The sequence below is a fragment of the Podarcis pityusensis genome (assembly GCF_964106645.2).
Source record: "Podarcis pityusensis genome assembly, chromosome: 5".
Classification (NCBI taxonomy): Eukaryota; Metazoa; Chordata; class Lepidosauria; order Squamata; family Lacertidae; genus Podarcis; species Podarcis pityusensis.
The window spans coordinates 54292435-54320192 of record NC_138032.1 but is presented as its reverse complement, the minus strand read 5'-3'; the positions used below and the strand labels follow the sequence as shown (position 1 = coordinate 54320192).

Below are 27758 nucleotides of genomic sequence, written 5' to 3'. Positions count from 1 at the left end.
GTTTAAGTTTTGTTTTTTTGAATGGGGTCATTAATTTCCGAGGAAGTTCAGGCTCTGTATAAATAACCATTTACCACCAGCACCAAGGTGATCTCATCACTTGTGTGACTTGTGGAAACTCTTCCACACAGGAACTTAGTTTTCTGTCACCTGTGTTGTTATCATTGACACTGCTCTATTGGACCCAACAGAAGAATGATGCTGTGACTAATTCCAGGTGTGACTATTTTAGCTACAGTGCTAAGGGAGAAAATGTGGCTATGGACAAAATACAGGAGGATGTATTGGTAACATATATGTAACTACCATGTTGGTTATAGTGTGACCCTTAGAACAAGTATTTTCAAAGCTTTCCTCCTTAGAACTCGCAAGTAAGCTACTACTATTTTAAGAAGGTTAAGATTGTGATTCTGTACACATTTAACTGGGAGAAAAGCCACTGAAAACTGGGATTTACTGCTGAATAGACATTTATAGGTTTGCACTGTTTCTTGGTTGGTTAAGGAGATGTGTACATCTTTGCAAAATAGGGAGCTTAATTCATTGTTTGACAACTTAAGCCTACAAATAACGTCATGAATTTTGTTTGAGCTAAGCTTTGATTTCTGAAAGGTCATCATCTCCTGTACTCAGTCTTTAAACATGACATCAGTAACATGAAAAAAGACTGTAAGGGGCTCACACTGGGGTATCCATCGTCAAATAAGGCTTTAGTCATTTCTCAAGAGGAATAAGGCCTTCTAAACCATAGTATTTAACAACAGTCTGTTGGGATTCAGTCCAAAATTTCATGCTGAGCTATTTCAGAGCAAAAAAGGCAACATTGTGCATAAAGATTGCTTCTCTTGTTTGAAAAAACAACAACCCCTTTCTGTTTGTTCATTGTAATTTTGTCCACAGGTAGTCTATTGAAAAGAGATGCATAGCTCAAAAATGACCACAAAAGCCATTTTATTACCACTTATCATTAATTGGGGGTGACCTTTAGCTGTGTCATGAACCACATGCAACACAATTAATGTTTATATATCTTAATTTACTTGACAGAGCAAAGCCATGTTTATTGGACTCATAGATGTCTACATCACTAGATTTGCATTATCATTTATTACTATCTAAGCACCTGCTAAAGATTTCTCTGTTGCATTTCCTTTCATCCCAAGCCCCCTATTCCAATTATTATTAGCTCATGAAGGTGTAGTACTGGCATCTTTTGTGTCATTGGGGGGTGGAGAATCTGTGGATACCATTTCCAGATAGATGCAGTGTCTAAAGGTAGTTTTTAAGGCTGCGGAGGTGTGTTGGTACTGCCAAAAGGTGCACCCCAGAATTTGGGAAACTGTCCCAAAGGCTTGTGAATATTCAAAGACTGCAACTCTGGGACAGCACTGAGTTGATAAATGGTGCATGGTAGACATGAAGGGAATCCTTGGTGGGCCCCCAAAACAGACACGTGGGGCCACATTTAGTCCATGAGTAGCATATTGTGTTGGGCTGTTAATGGAAAAATGGACCCTTTTTTTGTGGGTATGTTTGGTTCTTGCTAGTTTTCTAGCGACTTTTCCCCTTATTGTTTCTAAGCCGCAGAAAAATCCTGCGGTGCAAACGCTACAGGGGGTGTTCTGAAATCCAAACAAAATCTGCATGCCGGTGCATGCCAAAGAAAACACAGAAGAATGACAACACTTCAAATTGCTATTGTGTCTTGTACAAATGAGGGTTTTTGCAGCCGTAATCGTTTGGAGCTCTTCTCTGGAGCTGATATTCGTTTAGGGACATCCAGACTCCCAAGTTCCTCAATCTGTGGTATTTTTGGAATTTTAAAATGATGCTTTTGATTACAGTGTATGTATTGGGAGTAAAAAAGTTTGCGTTATGCTGAATGGAATAGAGGGCCCCTGTGCTCTATCCCCCCCACCTTCTGGGCCTCACAGTAAGGGGCCTAGTGCATTCTTAATATAGTTGCTGTTATCTTGTAATACAATGAGCTAACACATTTATATTAACTGAGCTGTCAAAACAATCTCATCAGTCTAATGTTCATGAAACGTGTCCTCTCCCAGATGCTTTGTTGAGGCGATTTGGCCTCTGTATATCATATAAGACTATGGCTTGCTTCGTCCCTCTCCCACCCCTCTCCTCCATCTGTTGGAATGCATAATTGATTCTGTTTCTTTTTGCTTACTCATTTGTATATGAAATTATGCCTTCCTACAGATACCCAGAAATTGAGAATCAGTTCTTAGAGTTTATTTACATTGGTGACCCGGTTGAATTATGCATTTCTAGGAAAACATTAAATCTTAATGAAGTGTAGTGATAGTGCAGCCTGTCTTCAGTCGAGCCCACTAGAGATGGCTTTTTTGATTGGGTGAGATTAAAAGAGGCAGGACTCATGACATCTTTAAGGCATGCACCTGCAGCTTGCTTGCTTGCTGCCTTGGGAATGCATCCAACTAAAGCCCTGCTGTTTTAAGGGCAGCTGAATATCTTATTGGTCCTATATTCCCTCCACAGAGGCCTTCCAGACCTTGCTGGACTCCAACTCCCATCAGCCCCAGCCAGCGTTCATGAGAGGAATTCAGGGATCAGGGATGAAGCCTTAGCATAATATGAAGAACAACTTATCCTGTGTCCTGATGTTACTATGCTGTTCATTTTCCCTCCTCCACTACCAGCAGTCGCTGCTGCCATCAGTATAGACTAGAATAGTGGAGGGGGGAAAAGTTGGAATGAAAAGGTGTCTAGCAATATTATGAGGTCGTTTTGGGAGAAGGTGCTGGGAGGGTAGAAACAGAATGGAAAAACAATGCACTTTCCATATTGCTCCCGATAAATCACCAACATGTGTTCAAGGTTTTCTCTGCAACCATGAGGGCTAGCAGCCTGCTATACTTGTTTTCCAAAGAAAGTTTAAGGGTTTTTTTGTTTTTGTTTTTTAAAAACAAAACACACAAAACAAACATTTTGTGTGCTTCTTGGTTTATGTTCAGTAATTTGCTTTGCTGGCTGTTTCCTATTCTAAGCCCCCTGATCATAGGCTTAAAGTGGCAGGGATGTTTCTACAGCACAGTGCAGAATGTTGTAGTAAAGGAAGAATCCACTCTTTGGGGTCATCATAGTAGTTATTTGTTCTTTTTAGGAGTGGGGGTTATCTTCTGATTAGCTCTTTGAAGGGAGTGTGCATTTTAAAAGCATCTTGCTTCTGGACTACATATTCACTGTACAGAATCTGGATCTTATCAGCATGTGGCATTATTGAAAAACAACCAATTTTTTCCCCCTGCAGCAGAAATGTCGTTTACATATATGAAACAATTTCAGATGTGAGAACACTGGAGAATTACTAGCAGAGAGAAAACAGGCTTCCAAACCTAATGGCATAATAAGAACTTTCATGTGGCAGAAGAGCTGCAGAAGTGTGGGATGATAATGGAATTCAAACGCCATAATTTGCTCAGCTCCTTTTGCAAACACTACTTTTTTACATTGTTGTCATTTTTTCAGTGGTACATTCTGCAGAGGAAAAAACCATGCTTATTCTCTGGGGAAGTCTAAAGACCCCTCGGCATCCCCCTAAGCCTTACTACTTGAGTCAAGAATAGAATGTAAGACACTTCATGTGACTGTAAAGGAATTATTTAGTGAATTGGGTTAACATCAGAATCCAGCACATACTTACTTAGAAGCAACTCCCACCGTGTAAAATGGGGCTTACTCCCAGGAAAGTTTGCCTGGGACTTCTTCTAAAAATGTGAGTGTAAGATCGGATTAAATTTGGATTAACCTCATCAAACAAAATTATTATAAAATGATTTTTAAACTGCAAAGAAATTGAACGTATTATTTATTTAACAAGAAAGTTCTCAGAATATCACATATATATTATAGCATCTTAATACTTAACTGGTGAGCACACAGTCATATCCTCTGAGCATCTCTACTCCAAAGTAAGACCCATTGAGTTCAGTGAGGCAAGGCTTACTCCCAGGTAAGGGGGTACAGCAGCTTTTCTCCCCTTCATTTACTACACTTGGGACACATCCATATCATACATTTAAAGCACATTTATACCACCCTAACAGCCAAAAGAATGCTGGGAACTGTAGTTTGTTAAGGGTGCTGAGAGTTGTTAGGGGACTCCTCACAGAGCTACAATTTTTAGGACCCTTAATGAACTACAGTTCCCAGTAATGCCTGTATGGTGTGGTTGTGACTATAGTGTGCCTCATTTATAGAATATGAAGTCCAAAACCTATTACAGCAATTGAACATTAACACATTTCAGGGAACTTGGTGCTTGTGGTACTATACCTAGAAGAGCAGGTAGTGGTTGTGGCCAAGGGCATCTTTGAGGTGCACCTTCATGTAGGCTCCATGATGAAGAACCTTACCTTCTCATTTTTAAGATAGTTCTCCTAAAATTCAAGGACAGACTCCAGTGAACTTCCAAGCATGGATTTTTAAATGAAGCAACACCATTTATGAAAGAGTATACCTAGCGGACGCTCATGAGTCCCGTTGGGGCTTCTGTCTTGGCACATCTTCAGGGACTTCAAAACGCTTGGCATTTAGAGTATCTGACTGAATATGTGCTTTCATTCAAGAATGATGAATTACTAACAATTCAGTTAATTTGATTAGTAGATGATACTAAACCCACTATATGGCATTATTTTGATGGGAACATTTTCAAGGTGGTTAAGTAACTTTTACATGTGTCGATGATCAGTTCTTTGCTTGCCAGTTTCTCATAATGTTGTCTTAATTGCTGTTTGCATAGTAATGGATGAGACCCCAGTCTTGAGAGCAGCCTTCAGGCACTGCTGTTGTGCAAATAATAAACCACATTTGTACACCGGAATATGTTTGCTGTAAGCACGCCATTGCACCTTGTGGTATCAAGTTTGCTGCCAAGCATAGTCACGATGACAACCCAGTATTACCAGCACAGCCCCAGATGACTAAACAACTGCATTCTGTTGTGAAGTGCCGTAAAGTAGCATGAGTAACTGCAGAGCTAGGCTGCACATAGTTAAGAAACACTAGCATGTAGCTCCCAGTTTGGGGGGCCTGTTATTAGAATCCCAAGTATCTAATCTCATCTAGACAATATTAAAACATTGCCATCTGTGCTAGAATTTCTTCCAGGTGTAACAAGGCATGGAATGCTATGGAATTTCTGTATGCGAACTGAGCAAATGCCATTGCTGGAAAATTTAGATGGGCAAAATGTATGCAAATTCAAAAATAATAATAACCCTGGCTCAACAACCCAAAAGTATGCCACTGTGGTCTTTGCTATTGTGCAAGCAGCCCATGGCTGAACACTGAGGGTCTTCTGGTAGATTGTAACTGGGCATAAGCTCTTCCTGGCCATTGCCTTCAAAATCCTAGCTTCAGCTCTTTCTCCAGAAGATACGACTTACCGTACTAACTGCTGTGTTGTATCCTGTGGTCCTGCCAGCTGATATAAGGCATTTTTCAGCAGAACAGTGAGGGAAGCAATTTTGGTGATTCCCACAGCACTACCACAGCCCCTGCAGCCTTCTTAAATCTGCTATGGAGGGTCCCTGAACCCACTGGAGCATATTAGGAGTGGGGGCTGCAGGGGAGAGGGGACAATGGGAAACAACAGAAACTGCTCCCCCCCCCCCCCGATGGAAGCCTTATCCATCAGTTGAGTAACACTGTTAGATACAAACTAGCAGGGGTTCTTTATATTTGATCTAAAACAGGCTTCCTCAACCTCGGCCCTCCAGATGTTTTGAGACTACAATTCCCATCATCCCTGACCACTGGTCCTGCCAGCTAGGGATCATGGGAGTTGTAGACCAAAAACATCTGAAGGGCCAAGGTTGAGGAAGCCTGATCTAAAACATAACTAATTCCCACCGCTTTTCCTTACAGCAACATGAGTTCTAATAATTGTTACTCTCATGGTAGAATGCATATAACTGAACACATGGCACTTTTGCTGGACTGGGAAATGGTGCTTGAATTAGAGGGGACAAGGTTTTTAATTTTTAAAAAATCCTAGACACAATTATGATTTCAGATTCCTATACGCAGTTGCTTTTTTGAGTACAGGTTTGGGACATGGAGGGTTTTCCCAAGCCCCATGTTTGCCGTATAGCCACATATTAAATACAGACAACTGACGATGTACTGGTGCTTTTCTTACATTGTACGCTTTTGTACACATGCATTGTTTCAATAAAAGGAAAGAGAGTAGGCTTAGCGAAATATTATTTATTTTCTTTCTTTATTGCATTTGTATTCCACCTTTCCTCCAACGAGCTCAAGGTGGCGTACATGGTTCCCTCCCCACCATATTATCTTAATAACAACCTTGTGAGGTAGGTTAGGCTGAGTGGGAAACCCAAGGTCACCCTTAGAGCTTCATGGCTAAGTAGTACCATTCTACTTCCCCCCATTTTCTTTTTATGACTTAGAATGGAAGCTAAGAGGTTAATTTTTTTGTATGTAAGTTTTCTTCTGCACAGATATTTTTTAACATCTGTAAAATTTTACTTTCTGGGAAACACAGTAAATCTTGATCGGTCCACATGAGGCTGTATTCTAAGGAATCTCCAACATGTCAATCATCGGGTAAATCACCCTGGAGTGACTCTTCCTGATAAAAAGTGAGACTTAAGCTGCAGTTTGCCTCCTACAGTTGCTTTTTGCCAGTTCCTTTAAAGCAGGAAATCTGTATTAATTCTGCATTGTGTAAGTGGAATGCCTTGTGTCTTGAGAGAGGCTTTTAAACCTGATCAACATTCTTGTCACAGAGTGAACCCTAATGAAGTTAACCCTTAAGGATGGGAGGTTTGACTGCACATACTGGTTGAAAGACAACTTCGTTGAATTGAATAATTAGTTTAGACATGTATTTGATAAATAGCAAGCTCACTCTTGACCTTCTCTCACTCACGTTGTCTGTTGAGAAACCTGCTGGGCTAGTTAATTTGGTCTCTCTTTGGCATTTAAATCCCTTTTCAGCTGGTGTACAGACAAACTGTCACTGGGTTTTTAAATAAAACCATTGCTAAGTTAAACTTCTCTCTCATTTTTGAAAACAAAAGTATTTACAATATTCCCAAGGTACAGTTTTTAAGCCAGGGACACCTTTATGGCTCAAGGGCACAGCAAACTGTCATGGGGGCCTCAGAGGATCCATTTCACGGAAGAAAACTGGTGATGCTTAGAATTCCATCTTCAAACAAGCCCCGCCCCCAATAAAACTGAGGCAAAATAAGTAGACAGCATCTCCCTTACAAAACAGGCAAAGTGCCCCTACTAAACAAAAAGAAAAGCTGGGCAAAACACCCCAGTCTTAAAGAACAGACAAAAAATTTAAAAGCATGCAAAACCCAAGAGGAACACACATCTATGCGGGGGCCAAAGGCTTTTGGGAAAGAGAGGGTTAGGAGCTAGGGTTAAGGTGGAGTGTTTGGATGACTGCTTTTCATTCTAGCCACTTAGGACCACCCTTGGTAAAAGCTCAGGGGGGTTTTTTCCATTAAAAATTAGGGGGTCTTCACAGGTGCCAAGGTAATGTGTATCTGCTGGCGCTATGCCCCTATTGGTGCCACATCATGGACCCCAAGCTTAAGTTCTTGTCTTGGTTGCCTCCAAACTTCCATTTTTTTTTTCAAAGAGGTTTATACTGTGAACAGAAGCATTCAGATGTTCACAGATTATGATCTTGTGAGTCTTCTCTCATGGATCTTACTAGGGAATGCTGTAGAAGTGAACAAAAGCAAAGGGCTTTTATTAATTGCCATATGTTAGAAGCAAAACTATTTGTGTGAAACAATTTTATTTTATTTTTTTGAAATTTCAAAGTTTTGAAATTTACAATTCCTGCAGAGATTGGTAATTTTGGACCAAATGTCAGGATTTTGTGGAATGAGGTGTGTATGCATTCAGACACCACTGGCATCTGAGTTCCTGCATACAGCCCTAGATTTTAATATAAGCCTTACATTTCAGATTGAGCAGCTGTGCTTTTCATTTAAAATTGTATGTTGAATTCAGGAACTTAGTTACGTTTACTCATTTTGGATGGCTATATTTCAGATCTAACTCACTGGCTCACTTTTAGAGAATATGCTCTGTATGCAGGAGTGATTTGATTCAATCTCTTGCATTTCTAGGTAGGCGTGGAAAACATCCTTGTCTGAAAACTCAGAGTGTCACTGTGAGTCAATATAGAGACGGTACTGAGGTAGATGGACCAATGATTTTTGTCTGTAGAGGGCAACTTCTTCTGTTTAAGGGAAGATAACCACCTCCTGTAGGGGAGAGTTGGGATCCATGATGTGGGTTGTCTCCACCCACTGGTAGGAAGTCTGAAAAAAAAGCTTTGAGGGATACTTCAGGGGAGAGACAACCCTCTTGGTCCAGTTCCATTTCCTGCCTTCGCAGGTAGGAGTTTTCTTGCCTGCTGTTTTCAAAAGAAAAATTTGGTGCCTTCTAGAGGTTGCTGAACTCTTGATATCCCCAGGCAGCATGGGCAATGGTTAGAGATAATAGGGAGCTAGAGATAACGGGGAAAGGATGCGAGTGGCGCTGTGGTCTAAACCACTGAGACTACGGCTTGCTGATCAGAAGGTCGGCAGTTCAAATCCCCGCGACGGGGTGAGGTCCCGTTGCTTGGTCCCTGCTTCTGCCAACCTAGCAGTTCGAAAGCACATCAAAGTGCAAGTAGATAAATTCTACTTCTCTGGCGGGAAGGGAAACAGCGTTTCTGTGCACTGCTCTGGTTCACCAGAAGCGGCTTAGTCATGCTGGGCACATGACCCGGAAGCTGTATGCTGGCTCCCTCGGCCAGTAAAGGGAGATGAGCGCCGCAACCCCAGAGTCGTTCGCGACTGGTCCTAATGGTCAGGGGTCCCTTTACCTTTAGAGATAATGGTAAGGGCACCAGGTTGGGGAAGCTGCTTCATGGAACCCTCACCTGGCATCCTACATCCAACATCCTACATAGCTTCCTTAGAACCCTTCACTCTTAGTTATTTTCCATAGACCGATGGTTAAAATGGGAAATAGCCAAATTTTAAAATAGTTTATTGTGGCCTGAGAATTTGTAATTACATTTTACAAGTGACAAGAGAGTTTACCATGAAAATGCTGACAGGACCAGAGTTCTTAAGGGAAGTCATGGTTTTATAATGGATGAGGCAACAAATGGTCAATCTGTGCCCATAATAAGTGCAGCGTGACACTTAATATTTTGTAGACCCCCTTTTCCAACTTTGCTAGAAACATTTTAATCTCCTTACTTTTAGTACCTCATTTAACCAGATATTTAATTCCTGCTTAAAGTAAATATTTTATTTGGAAATAGATTTATAAAGAAAAGGACTGTGTAATTTAAGTATAGGTAATAGAGCAAGATATCTGGAAATTGCCATTTTGAAAATGATGAAGGCTATAGGAAAGGTTTCTTGCTTTCTAAGTCTGAAACGATACTGGAATACTATTTCTATGGCTATACTATTTCTATGGCTGAGTGGCCATAGAAAGTCAGCGAAATTATCACGAGGCCAGTTAATTAAAATCAGTTCATTGGAAGCGAGAGTTTCAAGTTACAGTACTATAATTGAGAGAGCAATCCTATGCACACTTATGTGTGAGTAAACCCCATTGAACTTCCAAGTAAATACACATAGGATTGTACTGCACTAGTTCATGCTTCAACCCATTGTGTGTGTGTTTTTGCCCCCAAATGTGAAGTAGGCCACCTCAGTAAGGAAGGGTGGCCTTGTTTAATTATGACAATGTCTTCTCTTTATAATACTTAGGCTACAATGCTCAGATCACTTTCTGTGTTGTTGACGTTACTAAGTGGTTTGCGGGCTGCAGGCTTAGTTTGAGTCACATACACCATTCACAGGCATACAGTCAACAGAGCCTACATAGTTTTTAAGCTTTTAAAAGACAAATGGCTCTAAAATGGTTTCCGGGGATGGACGGAAAGCACAGTCCTGGGAAGGTTCCATTTCAACTTCCCTCACTTCAGCCCATGCTGCATTTTTTATTCCTTCTTGCTCTGTTCTTTGTAGGCACTCAGCAGCAACTGAACCTAAAACAAAAGGCTGCTCTTTTGTGACTAGTTTGGTCCTCAGCACAGAATATTAATCGGTTTTTAAAAGGCCAATAAAGGTTTTACATTTTGCGTGGGTCCCACTGTGCAGCTAAGTTGTGATTAATGTTGTGTGCACACATTTTCAGGTTCTCTTGTCACAAAGCAGGCCAAGGCAGAGGTGATACCTTTGGGTTTAAAAACACTCAAAGTCATGCACCTCCATGTCAGCTAATTATCTTTAAATAAAGAGGCAAGACACTATAGTCATGTCTCTGTCATTTAGCTTTATGATGCCCTTCAATCTCAGGGTGTGTGCATGTGTAAGGTAATAGCTAGTCAGGCTCTCCTAATGGCAAGCCTGCTTAAGCAGTTTAAATGGCTAAGGTAGCCGAGTGTGTCTATCCTGGGGAAAATGAGAGACCTCATGGGTGCCTACCACCGATGGGGCAAATCTTGTCAAAATCGTAATTGAATAGTGAATGATTAATAGGTGTGAGTGATTAGCTCTGACTTTTGTGGAGCAATTGTCCTGCCTGGCCACAACTTGCCACCCAAGTGCAATATTCATTTCATATGACAGCATAGAAGAAAGTCACTGAAAGGCTTTAGTTAGGTTGAATGTGGGCTGCTTTTCACAATGTGAAAATACCGTGACTTGATACTCTTGAGTTAAGAGCAGTATGGTGCAGTATTGTTTTATTTTTATTGGAACTGGGCTTAGCTGGTTAAATTATTCAATGAAATTCACACCTTCTGAGTGAATATTGTATTTTTCTATGCATGTTCATGCTTTGGCAACTAGGTTTGTTTCTGCTGCATCCATTTTGGCCCTGCAGTAAAGCTGGTGACAAGGTAATGGTAGACTTCCGCATGTTGAGGCCAAGATCATTTTAGAACTGGGTCCTCTGTTTTCTCACTTTTTGTTCTTCGGATGGAATACTTGGATCTTTGTTGGTTTCTCTTGTTGATTCCCCTTGTTGGTTCCCTGAGGGGCGGGGGGCGGGTGGGCGGGTGGGGAGAGACTCCTGTTATACAGAGTTCATTTATTTATTTACTTAGCAGATTTATACCCTGCTTTTTGACTAGGTTTCTTAAAGTGGCTAACATCGTTTATAAAACACAACAGATACACCAAGAACCACACACTCACAAAAGAAAACAACAGGCAAAGAAACAAGAGCCAACACCACATGTCCTTTCCTACAGGGCAGATGGTGCCAGCTGGCCCTGTAGTGAGGAGGGGACAGCCTGTCTCTGGAGCAGGCCCTGGTGGTGTATTTGTTTGTTTTCCCTTCTCTCTTCATCCTTCACACAGGGCAGATGGTATCAGTATAAAAGTCATACTTAGTATTTGGATGGCACTTTTGGATATTCACAGCACTGAAGTGTGTGCATAGCAGTGTAGTGTTTAGAGCAGGGCTTGCCAACCTTTTTAGGCCAGTGAACACATTTGGAATTTCAAGAAAGAGCAGTGAACACCAGTCAGAAAATGGCTACTGTGGTGGCATGGCACAAGACAACATGGCTGGCAAATTTAAATCAGCTAAAAAAGAGGTGGGATCCCAAAATCGTGTAAGGCAGGCATATTCTTCCCCATCAGCTGCCCCATATATAGGAAAACACCTGTATTAGCTACCGCCACCCTTACTCACAATGAAGCTTTTCACACCTCTCCTCTGCCCAGAATGGAGGGTGGGTGTCCTGGCTTGGCATCCAGTAAAATGTGGGCATATCTAAGGGGATGTAAGAGAGCCAAGCCAGTGCAGACATTTCCTGAGCAGGAAAGGCAATCGGTCTCTTGCACATTGTGCATGTTTGAACGATGTTTATGGAGACCTTCCCTGGGCACAACGGTGCAGGTTGGTTTAGAGTGCTGAAATAGGACCTTGGAGACTTCAGGTCCCCTCCCTGAACTACAGTTCTGATGGTGGTTTAACCAGCAACCTGTCTTTCCAGGGAACTCTGGGAATTACAGCTCTGTGAGGGGAATAGGGGGACTCCTAACAACTCTCAGAGCACTAAGCAGCTCCCAGAATTCTTTGGGGGAAGCCATGGCTGTTTAAAATAGTGTCCTAGTGCTTTAAATGTGCGATGTAAATGTGGCCTAAGATGCAAGCACAGTTCATGCTGCAGTGAACTGTTACCTTGCTAGTTATATGGTTCGGAGTCTGAAACATAGGATCCCTCACCTATAGCAGAGTAGCGTGTCTGGTGAGGGAGCTCATTCCAGCTGACTCCAAAGGGGCCAGTTTCCCCTTTCCGGTCATGAGTAGTTAGTTCTGTTTTTCAGGCACACTATAACTTGAACCAGTTTTTACTGTGTTTGCTGCTTCACATTATCTTTTTCCCTTCTGAAAACTCCTCAGCCATAACTTGAGCCTTGAAAGTCTGTGTGGCTGTAAATGGAAGCAGGGTCTCCATTTTCCCTTTTGCATTTATCTTAAATATCAGTAATAACGGAACAAGAGATTTCTTAAGTCTCAGTTTTGCATTTCCAGATTTAGGAGTCCTCCTATAAAAGTGTTGGAAAATGTGCTCTTTGTTTTGGATATATCTGCCTCAGAGTACAATGAGAGAAACAGCTTTGTTCCCATGCTCTCCATCCCCACCCCCCCGGCACAAACAACAATCTCATATTTATCACACTTTCCTGCTTGTATATTATAATTAAAGTTCCCAGCGTATGAGTTTGGTAGTTTGTCAAAGAGTTCGAAAATTCAGCCAAATTCCTTTCCTTTGCATTGTTCTGCTACTGAAGTCTTTTTTTGTATTTAGACGGGGGGGGGGGGACTCACTGCCTTTTTGTAGGGCTGTCCTTGGCAGAGGAGGACTTTCATCGTCCAAGAGGATGTTTATGATGGGCTTACTGAATATTCATCAGCACAGCTGGAAAAGTTGATAGTTGCACAGAAAACCCCACATATGGACAATGTGGTTTCAAAGCTTTTAAATGCTGAGACCAGTTTGCTGAGCGGTGCACAGAAGTTTAGCGGGGGGGGGGGGGCAGGAATTGTCCATGGCTGTTTTTTATTTGATGTAATTTATTATTTATGATTTTTTATAATTTTAATAATGGTTAATCACACTGAGATATTTTCATGGGAAGCGATTCCTAAATTCAATAAATAATAATAAAAGGATAATAGTTATACAGTGGACCCTCTGGTTGCGAACGTGACCTGTGTGGGATGCACATTCACAACCCGCAGCATTCGCAGCCCGCAGTGGCGCATCTGTGCATGCGTGGGTTGCGATTCGGCGCTTCTGAGCATGAACGACTCCCGAAACCTGGAAGTAACCCGTTCCAGTACTTCCGGGTTTTGGCGGGTCCGTAACCTGAAAAAACGCAACCTGAAGCGTCTGGAACCCAAGGTATGACTATATTTTAAACTGATGAACGTATGTGTGCCTGTTCATGCATGGGGAAACATCCAACTCCTCCTCACATCATTCATGACCACTTGTTCTAGCTAAGGATGATGGGAGTTGTAGTCCAATAACAGCTGGGGACCTAAGTTTGAGAAGCACAGTGTCTAACTCCTGCCCTGTCTCTCTCTTACACCAGACCAGCCTACATGCTCTGGCTTCTTTCTGCTAGATCTGGTTGCACCCCATCATCTCGCCTGCTAATAGGACAGGCAGCTGTCTGAAGTCAACAGGAAAATATACTCCTCCTTCCCCTGCCCCCCAAAACCCGATCAACAGAATGTACTCTATCTAGGCTGGCAGCAAACTGGGTTCATGAACGTTCTCTTTCATAATGTTGCTGCTTCATTGACTGCAGCATGGTTTTTAAATCTCTCCATTCAACACAGTAAAATTTGGAATCGAAGGAATCCTCTCAGTTTCTCACAGATACCAAAAGAAAAAGTTGGTGCATGCACAGTGGCAAAGTTCCATGAACTCTGTGGTTTTATGCTCAGGTATGGAATACTGACCACGGGGCATCTTTGCCTGAGTAACGTGAATTTTAGTTCTGAGTAAGGGGGAAAGGGGCACAGGTAGAAGATAAAGGCACAGATAAGCGCTTAGGCAAGCTTAATGATTTGTGACTTGCACAGAAGTGGTTTGACCTATTCATTTATCAGGGCCGGTTCTACCATTAGGTAGAATGAAGCTGCCACCACTGTCAGCTGATCTTGATGTCACAAAAAGGCAACAAATTGTTATATTTACTGAATTTCTTATTGCTTTGATTTTATTCCTGAGAAGGTGGAAGAGACACTGGATTTTCTTTCTCAGGTGATAGAATAGCTTTGTAGGCCTTGGGAACTGTGCACTTTGCCTGAGGTGAGGTGAGCACCACCTGTTGCTCTTGCGTCTCAGGTAGGAAAATGCCTTGGCTGGCCCTGACATTAATGTAAAAATCTGTGTTATTTTTCTTGTTGTTGCTCAAATTACTAACAGGACAACATGAGAATGATTGCATTTATTTTTAAAATAAAATACTCCCCCCCCCCGTAACTCTGCTCAGCATATTAAGCGCAGTGTCTAGGTCCCAATCCATTATTTAAAAACAACAACAAAACCAAAAGAAGATATGTTGATATCAAACCATAGAGCAACCTAAATGAATATTTAATTTATTTATTTCAAGAATTTTATAGGCTGCCCTCAGGAGTCATGCTCACTCCAGGTGACTTATACAAAATACAAATGATAATAGTGATACAATAAAATATAATAATTAATTTTCTGATTTCACAATAGTCTTTATGCTATTAAAATTTTGTAAGTCACTTGGAGACTAGTTATTCATCTAATAAATAGAATAAATAATTTTAAGATAATAAAAATGAACAATATTTCACAACATTGAAAAAACAATATTTTTTAAAAATACATATCCCTCCTCTTCCCCCCTTCCAAACCAACCAACCAACCAACCAACAATCTGGCAGGTAAATCCATCCAAAAGAAGTTCAAGCTTGTTTTCTCCTGCTCTGGAGGGTAGGACCCAAACCAATGGCTTCAAGTTATGAGAAAGGAGATTCCAACTAAACATGAGGAATAACTTTCTGAGGAATAACAGTGGAATGGACTCCCTCAGAAGGTGGTGGACTCTCCTTCACTGGTGGTTTCAAAGCACAGTTTGGATGGCTTTAGTTGAGATTCCTGCATTGTAGGGAGTTGGACTAGATGACCCTTAGGGTCCCTTTCACCTGTACAATTCTACAATGCAGTATAGGAAATCCCTCTTGAGTAGAGTACTGGAAAGAAGCGGGCTTCAAAGCTTTCCTGAAGGAGGAGCGACCATTTAAAAATGTGTAGTACTTCAGTATAGGGCTTTTGTTAGTCCTGCAGTGTTAATATTTGAAGGATGAGAAGTTGTCTAGTAGTATGTCAATTGGCAGCGGCATCTCTTCAGGGCCGATCTTTTGTGGTTGCTGCTTCTGCATGCTCAAGCCCCATGCCAAACCAATAAATGTTTGACATGGGGAGGCTCTATGGTTTGGGAGGCATGGGAGTCCTATAGTGGGAGCAGTTCCCTCTCCTGAGTAACTATGATTCCTACATTCTCAACTTTCCTTTTAAAAAAGAGAGAGAGTAAGGTTGTTTTTTAGCATTTGTAGAACCTGAGATAGGAGGCAACACGTACAGACATCATATTTATCATTTGTGTGTGTGCGAAACAAGCCTGCTCGCCACTTTGAGTGTGTGGTGTTTTTTTTACTTTGCCTCACTCTGTAGACAAATTCCTGTAGATGCCCAACTTGGGAGAGCAGGATAAATGATTTCCCATGTCAGTGCCATTGGCTCTGGAAAGGTGTCCTTTGATGGATGTAGCTACTTCATCCCGCACAGCCTTCTCCTTTCCCATGGTATCAGTACAGGGTAAGCCTCAGCTATGCCAGAGAAGCTAAGCAGGAACTGGCCATTAGTCGATCCAGGATGGAGAGAGATAACTTCAGAGGTTTACAATACACTTTGCACACAGCTAAAAAGAGATGCACTTTTAAAATGGGGAAGCATTTACCATACGTATAAGGCAAGAATGATACTTTAGGGTTTTTTAAAATTGATGGTATTTGCCTAATATTTGTAGCCTGTGTTTACAAAACCCGTTTCGTTAGATTCCATGGATGGATGATAAATAAGGAAACAGCTGTGAGCTGGTTGGCTGATTTTGTATTTTTATTATTATTTTAAAAGGCAGTTAGTGGTAGACTATTTCTGAGGATGGGATTTTAAGAGAAGCCATTTTCTTTGATCCAAAGTGCTCAAGTAATTGTCTCTTAAAGCATGTTGCTGGGGGGGGGGCTTTTTATACTTTCTGTAGGACTTTTAGTATGACAAAAACTGTTAAGTCTACTTCGGTTAGCAGCTAGTCTAAAGCTCAGTATCCTCTTAATTTTATTTTAGAGACACCTCGCAGTGGGAAACAATCTGTCTGTTGTAGGGTTGCCATATTTCAAATAGTGAAAATCCAGACAAAAAAGTTGTTGAGCTTTTTGGGCAAAAGCACAAAAATAAATGCCGCTTTTGAGCTATTTTTATGGGGAAAATGGCACTGCTGCCATGGGCTGCCATATGTCTGGATTTTCCCAGACATTTTCCTGATTTCCGCTCAGACACTACTGAAAATCTGGATGTATGGCAACCCTAGTCGGTTGCAACATTTGGGGGGCGGGCAATAGCACATTCTTAGACTGGTCCATGAGAATTTTGCAATAACAACCCAGAAGTTAGCTCCAATTTTCTTTTTTACTTCAGCTACTTTTTACGGCACCAGTAAAAGACATGGGAAAGATCTGCAACATCCTGCTGAATTTTTTTTTTTTTTGACCTTCAATACCTGCTTCTTAGAACAAGCATGTAATATTTCTTGGTTGTAAAAAACTGGAATATGTTTTCATATTTCCTTAAAGAGAAGAACAGACTTTGAAAAAGAGCCCAAGGTTTGATCAGGAAACTAGGTTTGTGCCTGTGTCACTACTTTCTCATCCAAGTTTTGAATGGGATAAAGGGATAAATTATCTATAACGGGCAGCAGAACAAGCTTCCCATTGCTTCCAGGGTCCCACCTCCTCAGCAGAAAGGGATGAGCTCAGCCTCCTACAGTTCTAGGAGACACACTTGGCTACTTTTTAGTTTCTCCTACTGATGGGCAGTTCATATAGTAGAAAGAACTTGGTAAGCTTGGTAAGCTGCATGTCTCTAGCCCTATTCAGGCGTTGAAATCCACATGCTCTTCATCAAGTGAAAGATTCGTGGAGATGTGTTCTTTGTCGCCACTGGCTCTCAACCTAGCTCTGCAGTGCTCCAGACAATGCAGTGTGACCGTCTGCAGAAGGGAGCCTTCTGTACTAGCTCAGGGGTTCTGAGTCATATGGAGACCCTACACAAGGTTTTCCAAAATAGATTTCCCCTCCAGAAAAAATACCAGTGCCGTATTTTCCCCGTGGAATTTTTTTCCATTTCATGAGTTCATTAGCAAAAAGTAAATGGATGCCAGTTGCAAATAAAATATCAGGCAACTTCAAGATGTTGGCCTTACTACACAAGTAATATAAACATGCTAAGTTATATCACTTTCTAAGACATCAGAAAATTGCTTTTCATTAATTAAAAAATCAGTGGATGGGCTGTTTGGAATACTACAGAGGGGGTAGAGACATTGAGTTCATCTCAATGAAATGAACCTTGAACACCTGAGTAGGACTTCTCGTATCCTGCTGAGGGAAATTTTTGCCAAATATTAGCATCTGATCAGAAATCTGGTGAGCTGTGGTCTGGCGATATTTATTTATCACAGCAATTGGCAAGGCATTGCAGGTAACCAGTTCACCAAACTGTTGTTATGCAGCAGATATAAAAAAACCCAAGAGGAACGAGTAGCTTCTTTTAGTTCTTTCTATTCCAGCCAGCTCTGAATAATTAGTTGCAGGTTAGACTGGGAAATTGAGGTTTACTTTGCTGCTTAAGGAATAAAGATGTTAGCTCCTTGGCTAGCACCAAGGGCCAAGGTATCTTGCTTGCTGTAGTGTTAAACTTGGAACAAGGGAGGCATCCCTTGGGAAGCAAGGTCTCTCTCCTTTAGGAGCCGGAGAATTGCACAAACTGCAATGGCAGCTGCCAGTCAAGTCATGTGATGGGCTGAAAGACCCTACTGGGGTCTGAACCTCCTTTCTTCAGTCTTCACCCACAAGGACGCGTAAAGCAATGAGTTCAAAATTTTGTTGTAAGTCAGTGCAGGAGCTTATCTTTCATAGTTTTTTTGTGTGTTAAGCTCCATGTAAGTGTAATAAGTATTTTTACAAGCTTGGCGGAGAGCACTACAGTGGGAGATGGGTTAATTCTGCAGAGCAGAGCAGTTTCCATGTTGGCTGGAACTCCTTAAGTGCTTAAACCTGTAGGACTTTTCACATGAAAGAATTGGACAGCACAATGCTGTAGTATCCCACCTGTTCTCTGTTTGCTTTTGGGCACATCGTCAAAAACTGTGCTGGGAGAGTTTATAGGCAAACATTATAAAAAGTGACAGTCTTTAAGTGCTGTTAGATTTGAATTTGGCAGAACAAAAAGCTTACCTGAAATAGATATTGATTTCCAAACGAATTTATATGTCATGAGAATTCTTGATATCCTATGTTTGCCATGGCATTCTTAGTCACAGGAGGAGCATCAGTTCCTTTTAATTTTGAAGTTCAAGCGTGATGCTCATGTAGTTCATGTAATGGCAGCACCACTCTGGGGTGGCGGCGGCATTCTCCAAGGTTAGCAGAAGTACAAACAAATCTTTAACGAAAAAGAACACCAAGGGGAGGAAACCGCAGCCCAGTGTGGACTGAGCATGCTCAGTTGCCACAGAATGATGACTGAGTGTTGGGCTGAAAAGTGGAAAACTTGGTGTGACTAAGAATACTGTATTAAGGAGTATCCTGAAATTGCATTATACTGTAGATTATATGCCCAGTTCAAATCCTAAGAGAACTGTTCTTTTCCTTTTTCTGAATCATTAGCAATTTATTTCCTAACTACGGTCAAATTTGACTCTTATCATCTCTTGAAAGTGGATTCAGTGGATGCTTATTAAAAAAACAAAGTAAAAAAGAGTACGGGTTTTTAGCACGCAAGTGCCGCCAGAATAATGGCTGAAGACATTCAGGCCTTTTCAACTGAAATGTTCCCAGATTCTTTAATTATGGTTTAGGAAGCTGGGAGTGAGTGTTATGCCTGCTTATTCCTCACCTCTCCCTTCACAAACTGCCTTGGGTGCCGCAGTCCCGATCTCTTTAGACTAACTTCCCATTTTGTTCAAACTAAGGAGCTCTGGTATAATGGTTGTTTACTGACCAGGAAATTAAACCATGATTTGATCCTGGTTAGTAAATAAACATTAAGCCACAGTTTTATGTTTCAGTTCTAACATGGGGGCTGTATTTAAAGTAGCCTTCGGTAACCTGGTTCTCACCAGATGTTTTGGACTGCACCTTCCATCAACTCGATTTCTAGTCCAAAACATCTGAAGAACATACGGTCAGTGAAGGCTGCTTCTAAGTGGTCTAGGATCTCACAGTATGAAAGCTGGTGTGCAAGGGGAGGCAGGAAACATGCAGATCCAATGCTTCTTCCTGGCTTTATAATCACTGGATTATTAAATGGGGAATTTAACATCAACCTACCATGTTGTGGCTACATGTTTCATTTCTATCCTTTTGGGGTTTTTTTTTTTTTTTAATTAGTTGGTAAAGCCCCTCATTGGGTTATTTAGACACTGTACAAAATTGGTATCTTAATAAAGTGATCTACATACAGTGGTGCCTTGGGTTAAGAACTTAATTCGTTCTGGAGGTCCGTTCTTAACCTGAGGTACCACTTTAGCTAATGGGGCCTCCATCTGCTGCCACGCCACCGCCGCACAATTTCTGTTCTCATCCTGAAGCAAAGTTCTTAACCTGAAGTGCTATTTCTGGGTTAGCGGAGTCTGTAACCTGAAGTGTCTGTAACCTGAAGCGTCTGTAACTCGAGGTACCACTGTGCATACACTCTTTTTGAAGGTCAATTTCAAAGACTCCTGGGAAATGCTGGCCACAACTAAGCTCAGTATAACAAATTTACTACACCAGATAGAATGAGCTGCAGTGGTTACGGAGAACAGTGAATGCAATTCTATAAAGTAAACCAGTCTTGCTTGTTCTGAAGTGTCAGCAAACCTAAAATCAATCATTCGTTCTGTGACATTTTTGCTACATTTCTTGGATTTAACCTTTTACTGATATAAAATATATATGCAGAAAACAGCTCATTCTCCATCTGGATAATGATTCCCCCCCGCCTTCCTAACAACCCTCAGTTGGTGCAAATTGTAACACCTGTATAATGGATTGATGGAATACATATTTACCTCATCAAGTTTGTAAAAAAGAAGTGTAAAATTGTACAAGAGTTCATAGAATACTTGCTTGCCAAATAATTTTGATCTGTTGAACATTTTGAGACCCAGTTGTAAAATCTAAACATGTAAAATGTTAACATTTGTATAAAAATATTGTTTAGGCCTCAGTTTCAGTACGTATAGCAGTCATACAATCTTACTCTGTGAAAATGAAGAATTGCTTTTCCTTGATGGTGCAAATTGGAGAAGAGGCTGTGAGGGGAACATTTTTTCTGTGGAAAAATAATCAGTGGTACTGCAGAGCTAATTTACGGAAGGATTAGTCACTGTCCTCATGTGCAAAATTCTACCAGCAGAGAAACAGGATGTAGCTCAAATCACACCTCTGATTTTGGTGAAGGTTACATGCTACTTAGCTTCTCCAGTTCAGGACACTGCAAGGACAATAAAAGAGTGAGAAGGCTACCTACCTTGCGCTTGGGTTTGTAAATAGCCAACACTTGCTCCCCCATATTGGGTATAAACTGTGAACACTGTTCCAAGAAATGAACGTCTCTCATTTAAATGTATTTATAATTGTGTTGTATATGGCCTTCCCTCTAGAACAGAGTTGAGAACCTGTGACTTGCTGGACTCTCAATTCACATCTTCCTTGACTATTGGCCCTGCTGGCCAGGGCTGATGAATGCTGGGAGTCCCACAACATCTGAATGGCCACATGTTCCAAGTCCCTTTTCTAGAGCTAGAACTGATTAGCTGTAATACTGAGAATTTGTTCATACACCCCTCTCCTTGCATGCACTCCGCAGCATGGGAGGCTGTAAATTATTAGCAAAGAAGACAGAATGTCACATGGCACTTAAAAAAACTAATTTATTGCAACTTGAGCTTGCATAAGCCCTGGGCTTACTTCATCAGATGCGGTTATCAAGTTACTAGAATTCTTGTGTGTAGCGTATAGTCAGACTGCACACTTCCTGGCCTGAGCATCACCACCTTCCTTGAACTTGTGGTTTTCTTATCCAAAGCCATGCCTTCTACTTTTTATACTGTCCTGTAAGCTTGCAGCACATCATGGATGAAGCTGCTTCATCAGTTTTGCTTGCCTTTCCCCAATTTTATGAGAAATTCACACATTTTCAAAGAGGGCCTTCACTGACAATTGTTGGAAATTTTCTCTCCCCCCCCCTTTGTCCCTTCTCCACCCTTCTTCTGTGCCCATCTACTTTCCACTTTTGCAGAGCCACCAACCAAATATCAAATCTCTCAGCCTGATGTATACTCTATACTTCCGGGAGACTCTTTGATGTTGCACTGTCAACTGAAAGATGCAATCAAGATCACTTGGACTAAAGATGGGGTCCATTTGATGCCCAGCAATCGAACAATCATGACTGGGGAATACTTGCGGATTAAAGATAGTTCGCCCAAAGATTCAGGCCTTTATGCTTGCACTGCTGTTAGGGCTGTAGACAGTGAGACCCTCTACTTCATTATAAATATTACAGGTGAGTTTGCTTTTTTACTACATGCAAATAGCTGTGACCTAAATTTATTATATGCGTATGTATAGCCAGTTTCTGCTCAAGCATTAAAGAGACATTCTGGTCGTATATAATATTCTTTATTTTGCCAGCTTGCTCATACTCTTAGATCATTTCCCCTGTTGCATGGTAAAGTGGGTGGCATTTTTAGCTGTGGTGCCCTGGAATTCGCCCTCTCAGGTGGCTCAATTAGGTGCCAGGGGAAAAAGCTTTTTCTTCTTTCAAGCACATAATATGTGTGTGTGTGTGTGTGTGTGTGTGAGAGAGAGAGAGAGAGAGAGAGATGTGTGTGTGTGTGTGTGTGTGTGCATGCGCGTGCGCACACTATGGACTGCTATATATAAATGCTATGGACTGTTTAGTGAAGTTTTTAATGTTTGATGTGTTATTGTGCTTTTAATATTCTGTTGGGAGCCACCCAGAGTGGCTGGGGAAACCCAGCCAGATGGGTGGGGTAATAATAATAATAATAATAATAATAATAATAATAATGTGGAATATCTTATTTGTTGCTTTATGCAATATATATATTTAAATACATTTTTCAAACATTTTCACAATAACCTTCAAATCAAATAATTACATTGTTTCACTAGTTGACTTCCCACCCTCACCTCCATAATGTTTTTACTCATACTTTTTCTGCTACATTATATCATTATCCATTACAAAAAAAGTTTCTCTATTACAATTATTTTATCACTTTTCTTCCTGCCCGTGATTTGACTATAATATTTTCTCCATTCTATTAAAAAATGATTTGACTATATTTTCCTCCATTCTATTTTAAAAAAATAAATCACCATTTCATTGTCAGTTTTGCCATTTCTGCATAGTCCCATTATTTTCAAAAGCCACCCCATGCATTTGTATTAATTAAGCCACCTTGGAGTCAGCTTTGATGAAGGGTGGTAGAATAATGTTTCAATGAAATAATATAACAGAAGTTTATAGTGATGTCAGTTTAAGAAAACTTCTGCTTGATAGTTCTACCCTCCCACTCTGGTACATACAGCTACAAACTTTATATAGCAGTGACGGGGAACCTTTCTTCAGCTTAAGAGCTGCATTTCCTTCTCCACCACTTGTATATAACCTAAAATCTGATTCATTGACAAAGAGATAATTTTTTTAAAAGAAACTTAATTTGGTTCAAATGAGCGGTAATTTATGTGGGCCTATTTAGATGTATACTTGGGACTAGGGCAGAGTGTGTATGGATAATTAAGAGAACTGGGTAACCAATGTGGAGACAATACTTGGTTCTACTACACAGTCATGTTAGAAAATAAAAACACCCATCATTTGAAACTGTTCTCCAAATCTTCTCCATGATCAACTATACCAGAACTCCATTTTTTTTAAAGTATCGAAACCTTCAAAGACACACACACACACACACACACACACAGACACACACACACACACTGTAGACCACATGCACTTTTTCAGGAACAAGTAAATAATCTTTTCTTGTTATTTTTTTGTGTTTAATTTTCAAAGAGAGAAAATATCAGCAGCTCTTTAGAATAAGAAACTTTGCTTGGAAACATCTATGGCCATGACCCAACTAGACTATATGTACATGCAGGGATGAACAGTGCACTCAGTTGGAGGTTCCTTAGCAGCAGATATTTCAAAGAAGCCTCTGGCTGTGTACACAGTTTTTACCTACACAAACATATAGCTTCAGTGGATCATGGACTATATATATATATGCCATAAAGTGTGTGATGCTGCTTCTCTTAAAGAAGATCTGTTCCAGATGTGACATAAAAGAAACAACATGAGTCCAGAAAATAGGTGTGTTTGCTTGCAATGTGTAGTAGGTGAACAATGTTAAATTTTTAAACTTCAGATGTTCTTTCATCTGGAGATGATGAAGATGACAACGATGGCTCTGAGGATTTTGTGAATGACAACAACCAAATCAGTAAGTAACTCTCTGACTGCTCAAGGTGCCTGGCAGAATCCATATGGAAATATTTCCCCCACCTAATCTTCTGCACTCTCTTCAAGCACTTTCTTGGCTGTTAAATGCATGAGCAATCTATTAGCTGTAGATTTCAACTGGCTTGTTTCCTCTTGGTTTTTGTGTATTTCTGGTCTTCTGAAACATGGAAATAAACTATTATCATATTCTTGCCTGCTTGTTTATTCTTTCTTGTCTTAGTTGCCATTAACCTTTTAGCAATTCTTCTTTTTTAACTCAACATGTTCTGTACTGACACCTCCTCTTTCTTCATTTCTGGATCAGAGTTGTAATTTCCTGTAATGACAACATTCAAGAGATGGTTATGAAATTGAATTGTAATTAATTTTGTAGTGAAAATAAAAATCTATGGAAAGAGAATGTAATGACCCTTTCCAACTTAAGCTTTCCTAATGATGGTATGGTCTAGTCCCAAAGAATATACTCTACTTGGTTAGCTGTCTAGGCAGACGCTTATATGTTGTTCCTACATTAGTAATATGGGTTGGAAGAATTTGAAACCAAATGCTTCCTTTAGCATTCTATACCTTAATATGTAGTTTTTATTAGGCCTACCAAATGTTTAAAACTGGTCTAGTTTTACACATGCAGCAGAAGGAGGCGAGAATGTCTGTAAGGGAAGGCTCATAGCTCGGTGGGTAGAATAAATGTTTTGCAAATAGAAAGTCTTAAGGTTCAAGGCCCAGCAAGCTCATTGACATGGTCCTAGGTAAGAATTCACAAATCCTCCAAAGTACTAGATCAGCATTTGGAGAAATGGTTTGATTCATCTCTGATCCTAACAGGAGCACCACCCGCCCCATCACCACTCACCCACAACAGTGTTGCTGCAATATATTTTGCCCAACATAGTATAAAATACTGTGGATTGAAGCTCAACGTTCAAAAGACCAGCTCAACTGCTCAGCAGCCCCCAACCAAGACATTTTTGCTGCTTGAAACAAAGGATGAGATCTTTCTGCGCCCTTCATTCCGTATATTGAAAGATGGTAGGAAGGACAGCCGAATCTAATTCCAATCCTGGTATCTTCCACTGCTCTTGACCAGCAGGCAGGCTTAAGGGCTGCAGGGCAGGCTCTGAGGGGCAGCCACAGCCCTCTCCTCTAGCACCTCACCTCCACACTCCTTCCCTCATCATCTGCCACATCGAGGCAGCTGCCCCACTCTGCCTAATGGTACTGCTGGCCCTGAATAGGCAGGGGGTGGAACATCTGCCTAGGTTGATGCTTCTGGAGGTTCTTTCTAAGAAACCAGAGTTCCATAGAGGCAAATGCCTGCTGTGGCTAGAGTATTGAAAATGTTTCGTGGAAAGAAAAGTCAACAAGTGTTTGTAAAGAACCTTGGTTGTGAAGAAGCCTTAACTTGGGGACAATTCATTTCCAGTAAGCCATGGTGTTAAATTATACAAAGTACCCTCTAGCCTGAAGATTTAGAACAGGGGTTGCTTACCTGTGACCCTCCAGATGTAGGAGTGCCTCTCCCTGGAACACTGAGCATCAGCAATGCTGGCAGGTGTTGAGGCAAGTTGATGTTCAGCAACACCTGGATGTCCACAGGCTCCCCATCCCTGATTTAGAACCTTTCATCTCCAGATGCTGAATTATTATGAGTTTTCTGGGAGGGGTTAGTATATTTTTGGGTAATGCTAGTGTGGGCTTATGTGATTTGTAGGTGGGCTTATTTTACTTGCAAATTAGAGCCGTGTTTATTCACAGGCGTAGGGTTGTTTATAGCTTTAGGGGCAAGCCCAGCTACGTGTGTGAGCTTTTATATAGGCTTAGATGGCAGTTCTTGTAATGATCAGTGATAACAGGAGTGTTAGATTTATAATGTGAAAAGTAAGGAAAGGCTTTGCAGCTTGTTGCTTTAAGAGGAGACTCTGAACTTTACGTATATGTGTGTGGGTCATTTTCATTTGTCATTTTATGCCATGTTTATTTCTACTGCAACTTTGTGATGGAGACACACACTTATTAATATACGTTGTATATATAAATTCTTACCTCATCTGTGGGCAGATATCCTGAGAAAACAATAGGTTAGATTAAATCCAAGCAGTATACTGAATGTGCTTTATATTACTTCCACCTATTGTTGGAATGTTACTTTTTTACCATGAGGTGCAAACATAGCAGCAGCAAAAAATGCAGATCTCTGGCCATAAAGCAGAGAACAAAACTGATTAAATAATTTAAATATTTTCTGGATCAAGCTAGTCCATCATGCTGTTAATACGTTAGTGAACCAGATGCTCATGGGAAGCCTGCAAGTAATATTACAATGCAACAAGCTGAATGGGAATGCTTGTTTTAATAATAATAATAATAATAATAATAATAATAATAATAATATTAATAATAATACCACTCTTCATCCAATGATCCCAGGGCTATTAACAACAGAGGAATTCAAAACAAGAATACAAAACACAAAAACCTATACCAACACCATTAATTAGTGTTAATTTAAAGGAAGCATTCTTTAAATCGATCTATCACGAAAATATATGCTTTTGGAGGTGTAAGTGGAGCAGATCTGATTCTATGCATATTTTGTGCAGCTGCACACACACACACAACAAACCCCACTTTGGGGCCACAGTACTGGATATAATACAGGAAATTGCTGAGTACCTATTATCCAGGAACTTGAAAACAATACTCCTGCATATTATAATCAGAAGTATAGTTCTCCAGTTGGTAACAGGCTTATTGACCATTGCCAAACCTTGCATTGCTCAACACTGAAGAAATAAAAACACTCTGGCTGTAACAGACTAATGGGGTGGCATACATACAAACATACAAACGGAAAGCTTCAAGCAGTAACCAGTAAAGTAGATTTATCAAGAGACGGCCCTTGACCATCCAGTATTGGAATTAAAAAGCAACAGATAGCACTTCCCCATGAAACTCTTTCTCCTTAATATAGTACTCTATACCATGATGTAAATTTCCCCCTCCCACTTCAGTTCCACACTTTCCAGTTATTATCCTGTTCCATCTCTTATTGTAAAAAGTATAAAAAACATTAATAACCATTAATGTTACAGTATTACGTAGCTGCCAATGTAATGGATCCCGCAAGATCCAAGACTACAGAGAGGTTAATAGGGGTTTATGTAACACCTGGCCTAAAGGCACCTTTGTATGGTCCTTAAATGCTGATGGTGAATACAGAGTAATAAATAAATAGACCCAAGATTGGCTGTGTTTCATCGATCTGCAACCTAATAGCAATAATGAAACTATCAGAAAATGCTATCGAAACAGTGCAGCATACAAAATGTTTCAGATCATATTAGTAATATGTACAATGAACCAGAGAGGGAGTCTCACCCTGAGAGACGTTGCTTTGCCCAGGGCCAGTTAATGTGCTTCCTACTCTGCTTGTTCTCAGATTTATAATCATTATGGTGGTGGGAAATGACGAGAAACCAAGATGGCAGTGTGATGGAAAGGCCCAGTAACTAGAAATCGGGTAACCATTGTGCTCTTGCCAAAGTGCTTGTCACTGATAACGGAGTTCACAGCACTGAAAGAATCATCGCATCTGCTGGGTTCTTGTGATTATAGCAGCGCCGGCTGACTCCTGTGCTCTTTAGCACCAGTCTTGTTCATGTGCTGTTTGGATTAACTTTATCAGGAATTTGGGATTTGTTCCAGCAGGGTTATTTGTCTGATCAAAAGAAACTGCTTTGTGGAACGTGCTAGCGCTAGAGCAAAAAAAAAGAAAAATGTACTCATGTATCGGTACTTAATAACATTCATGTTAGATGAACCCCTT

The 27758-nt window shown here is 40.7% G+C and overlaps 1 protein-coding gene across 3 annotated transcripts in view; it reads left to right on the top strand.

Annotated features, from left to right (window-relative positions):
• The window catches only part of FGFR2 (fibroblast growth factor receptor 2), a 112252-nt gene that overhangs the window by 8912 nt on the left and 75582 nt on the right, over nucleotides 1-27758 (top strand). For 2 of the 3 annotated variants that reach the window (XM_081005218.1, XM_081005217.1), the window contains exons 3-4: nucleotides 21677-21943; nucleotides 23838-23912. The exons of the other annotated variant lie outside the window; for it this stretch is intronic. In XM_081005218.1, coding sequence (XP_080861344.1) covers nucleotides 21677-21943; nucleotides 23838-23912 — 342 coding nt within the window. The remainder of the gene's footprint in view (nucleotides 1-21676; nucleotides 21944-23837; nucleotides 23913-27758) is intronic. 3 annotated transcript variants of the gene reach the window in all.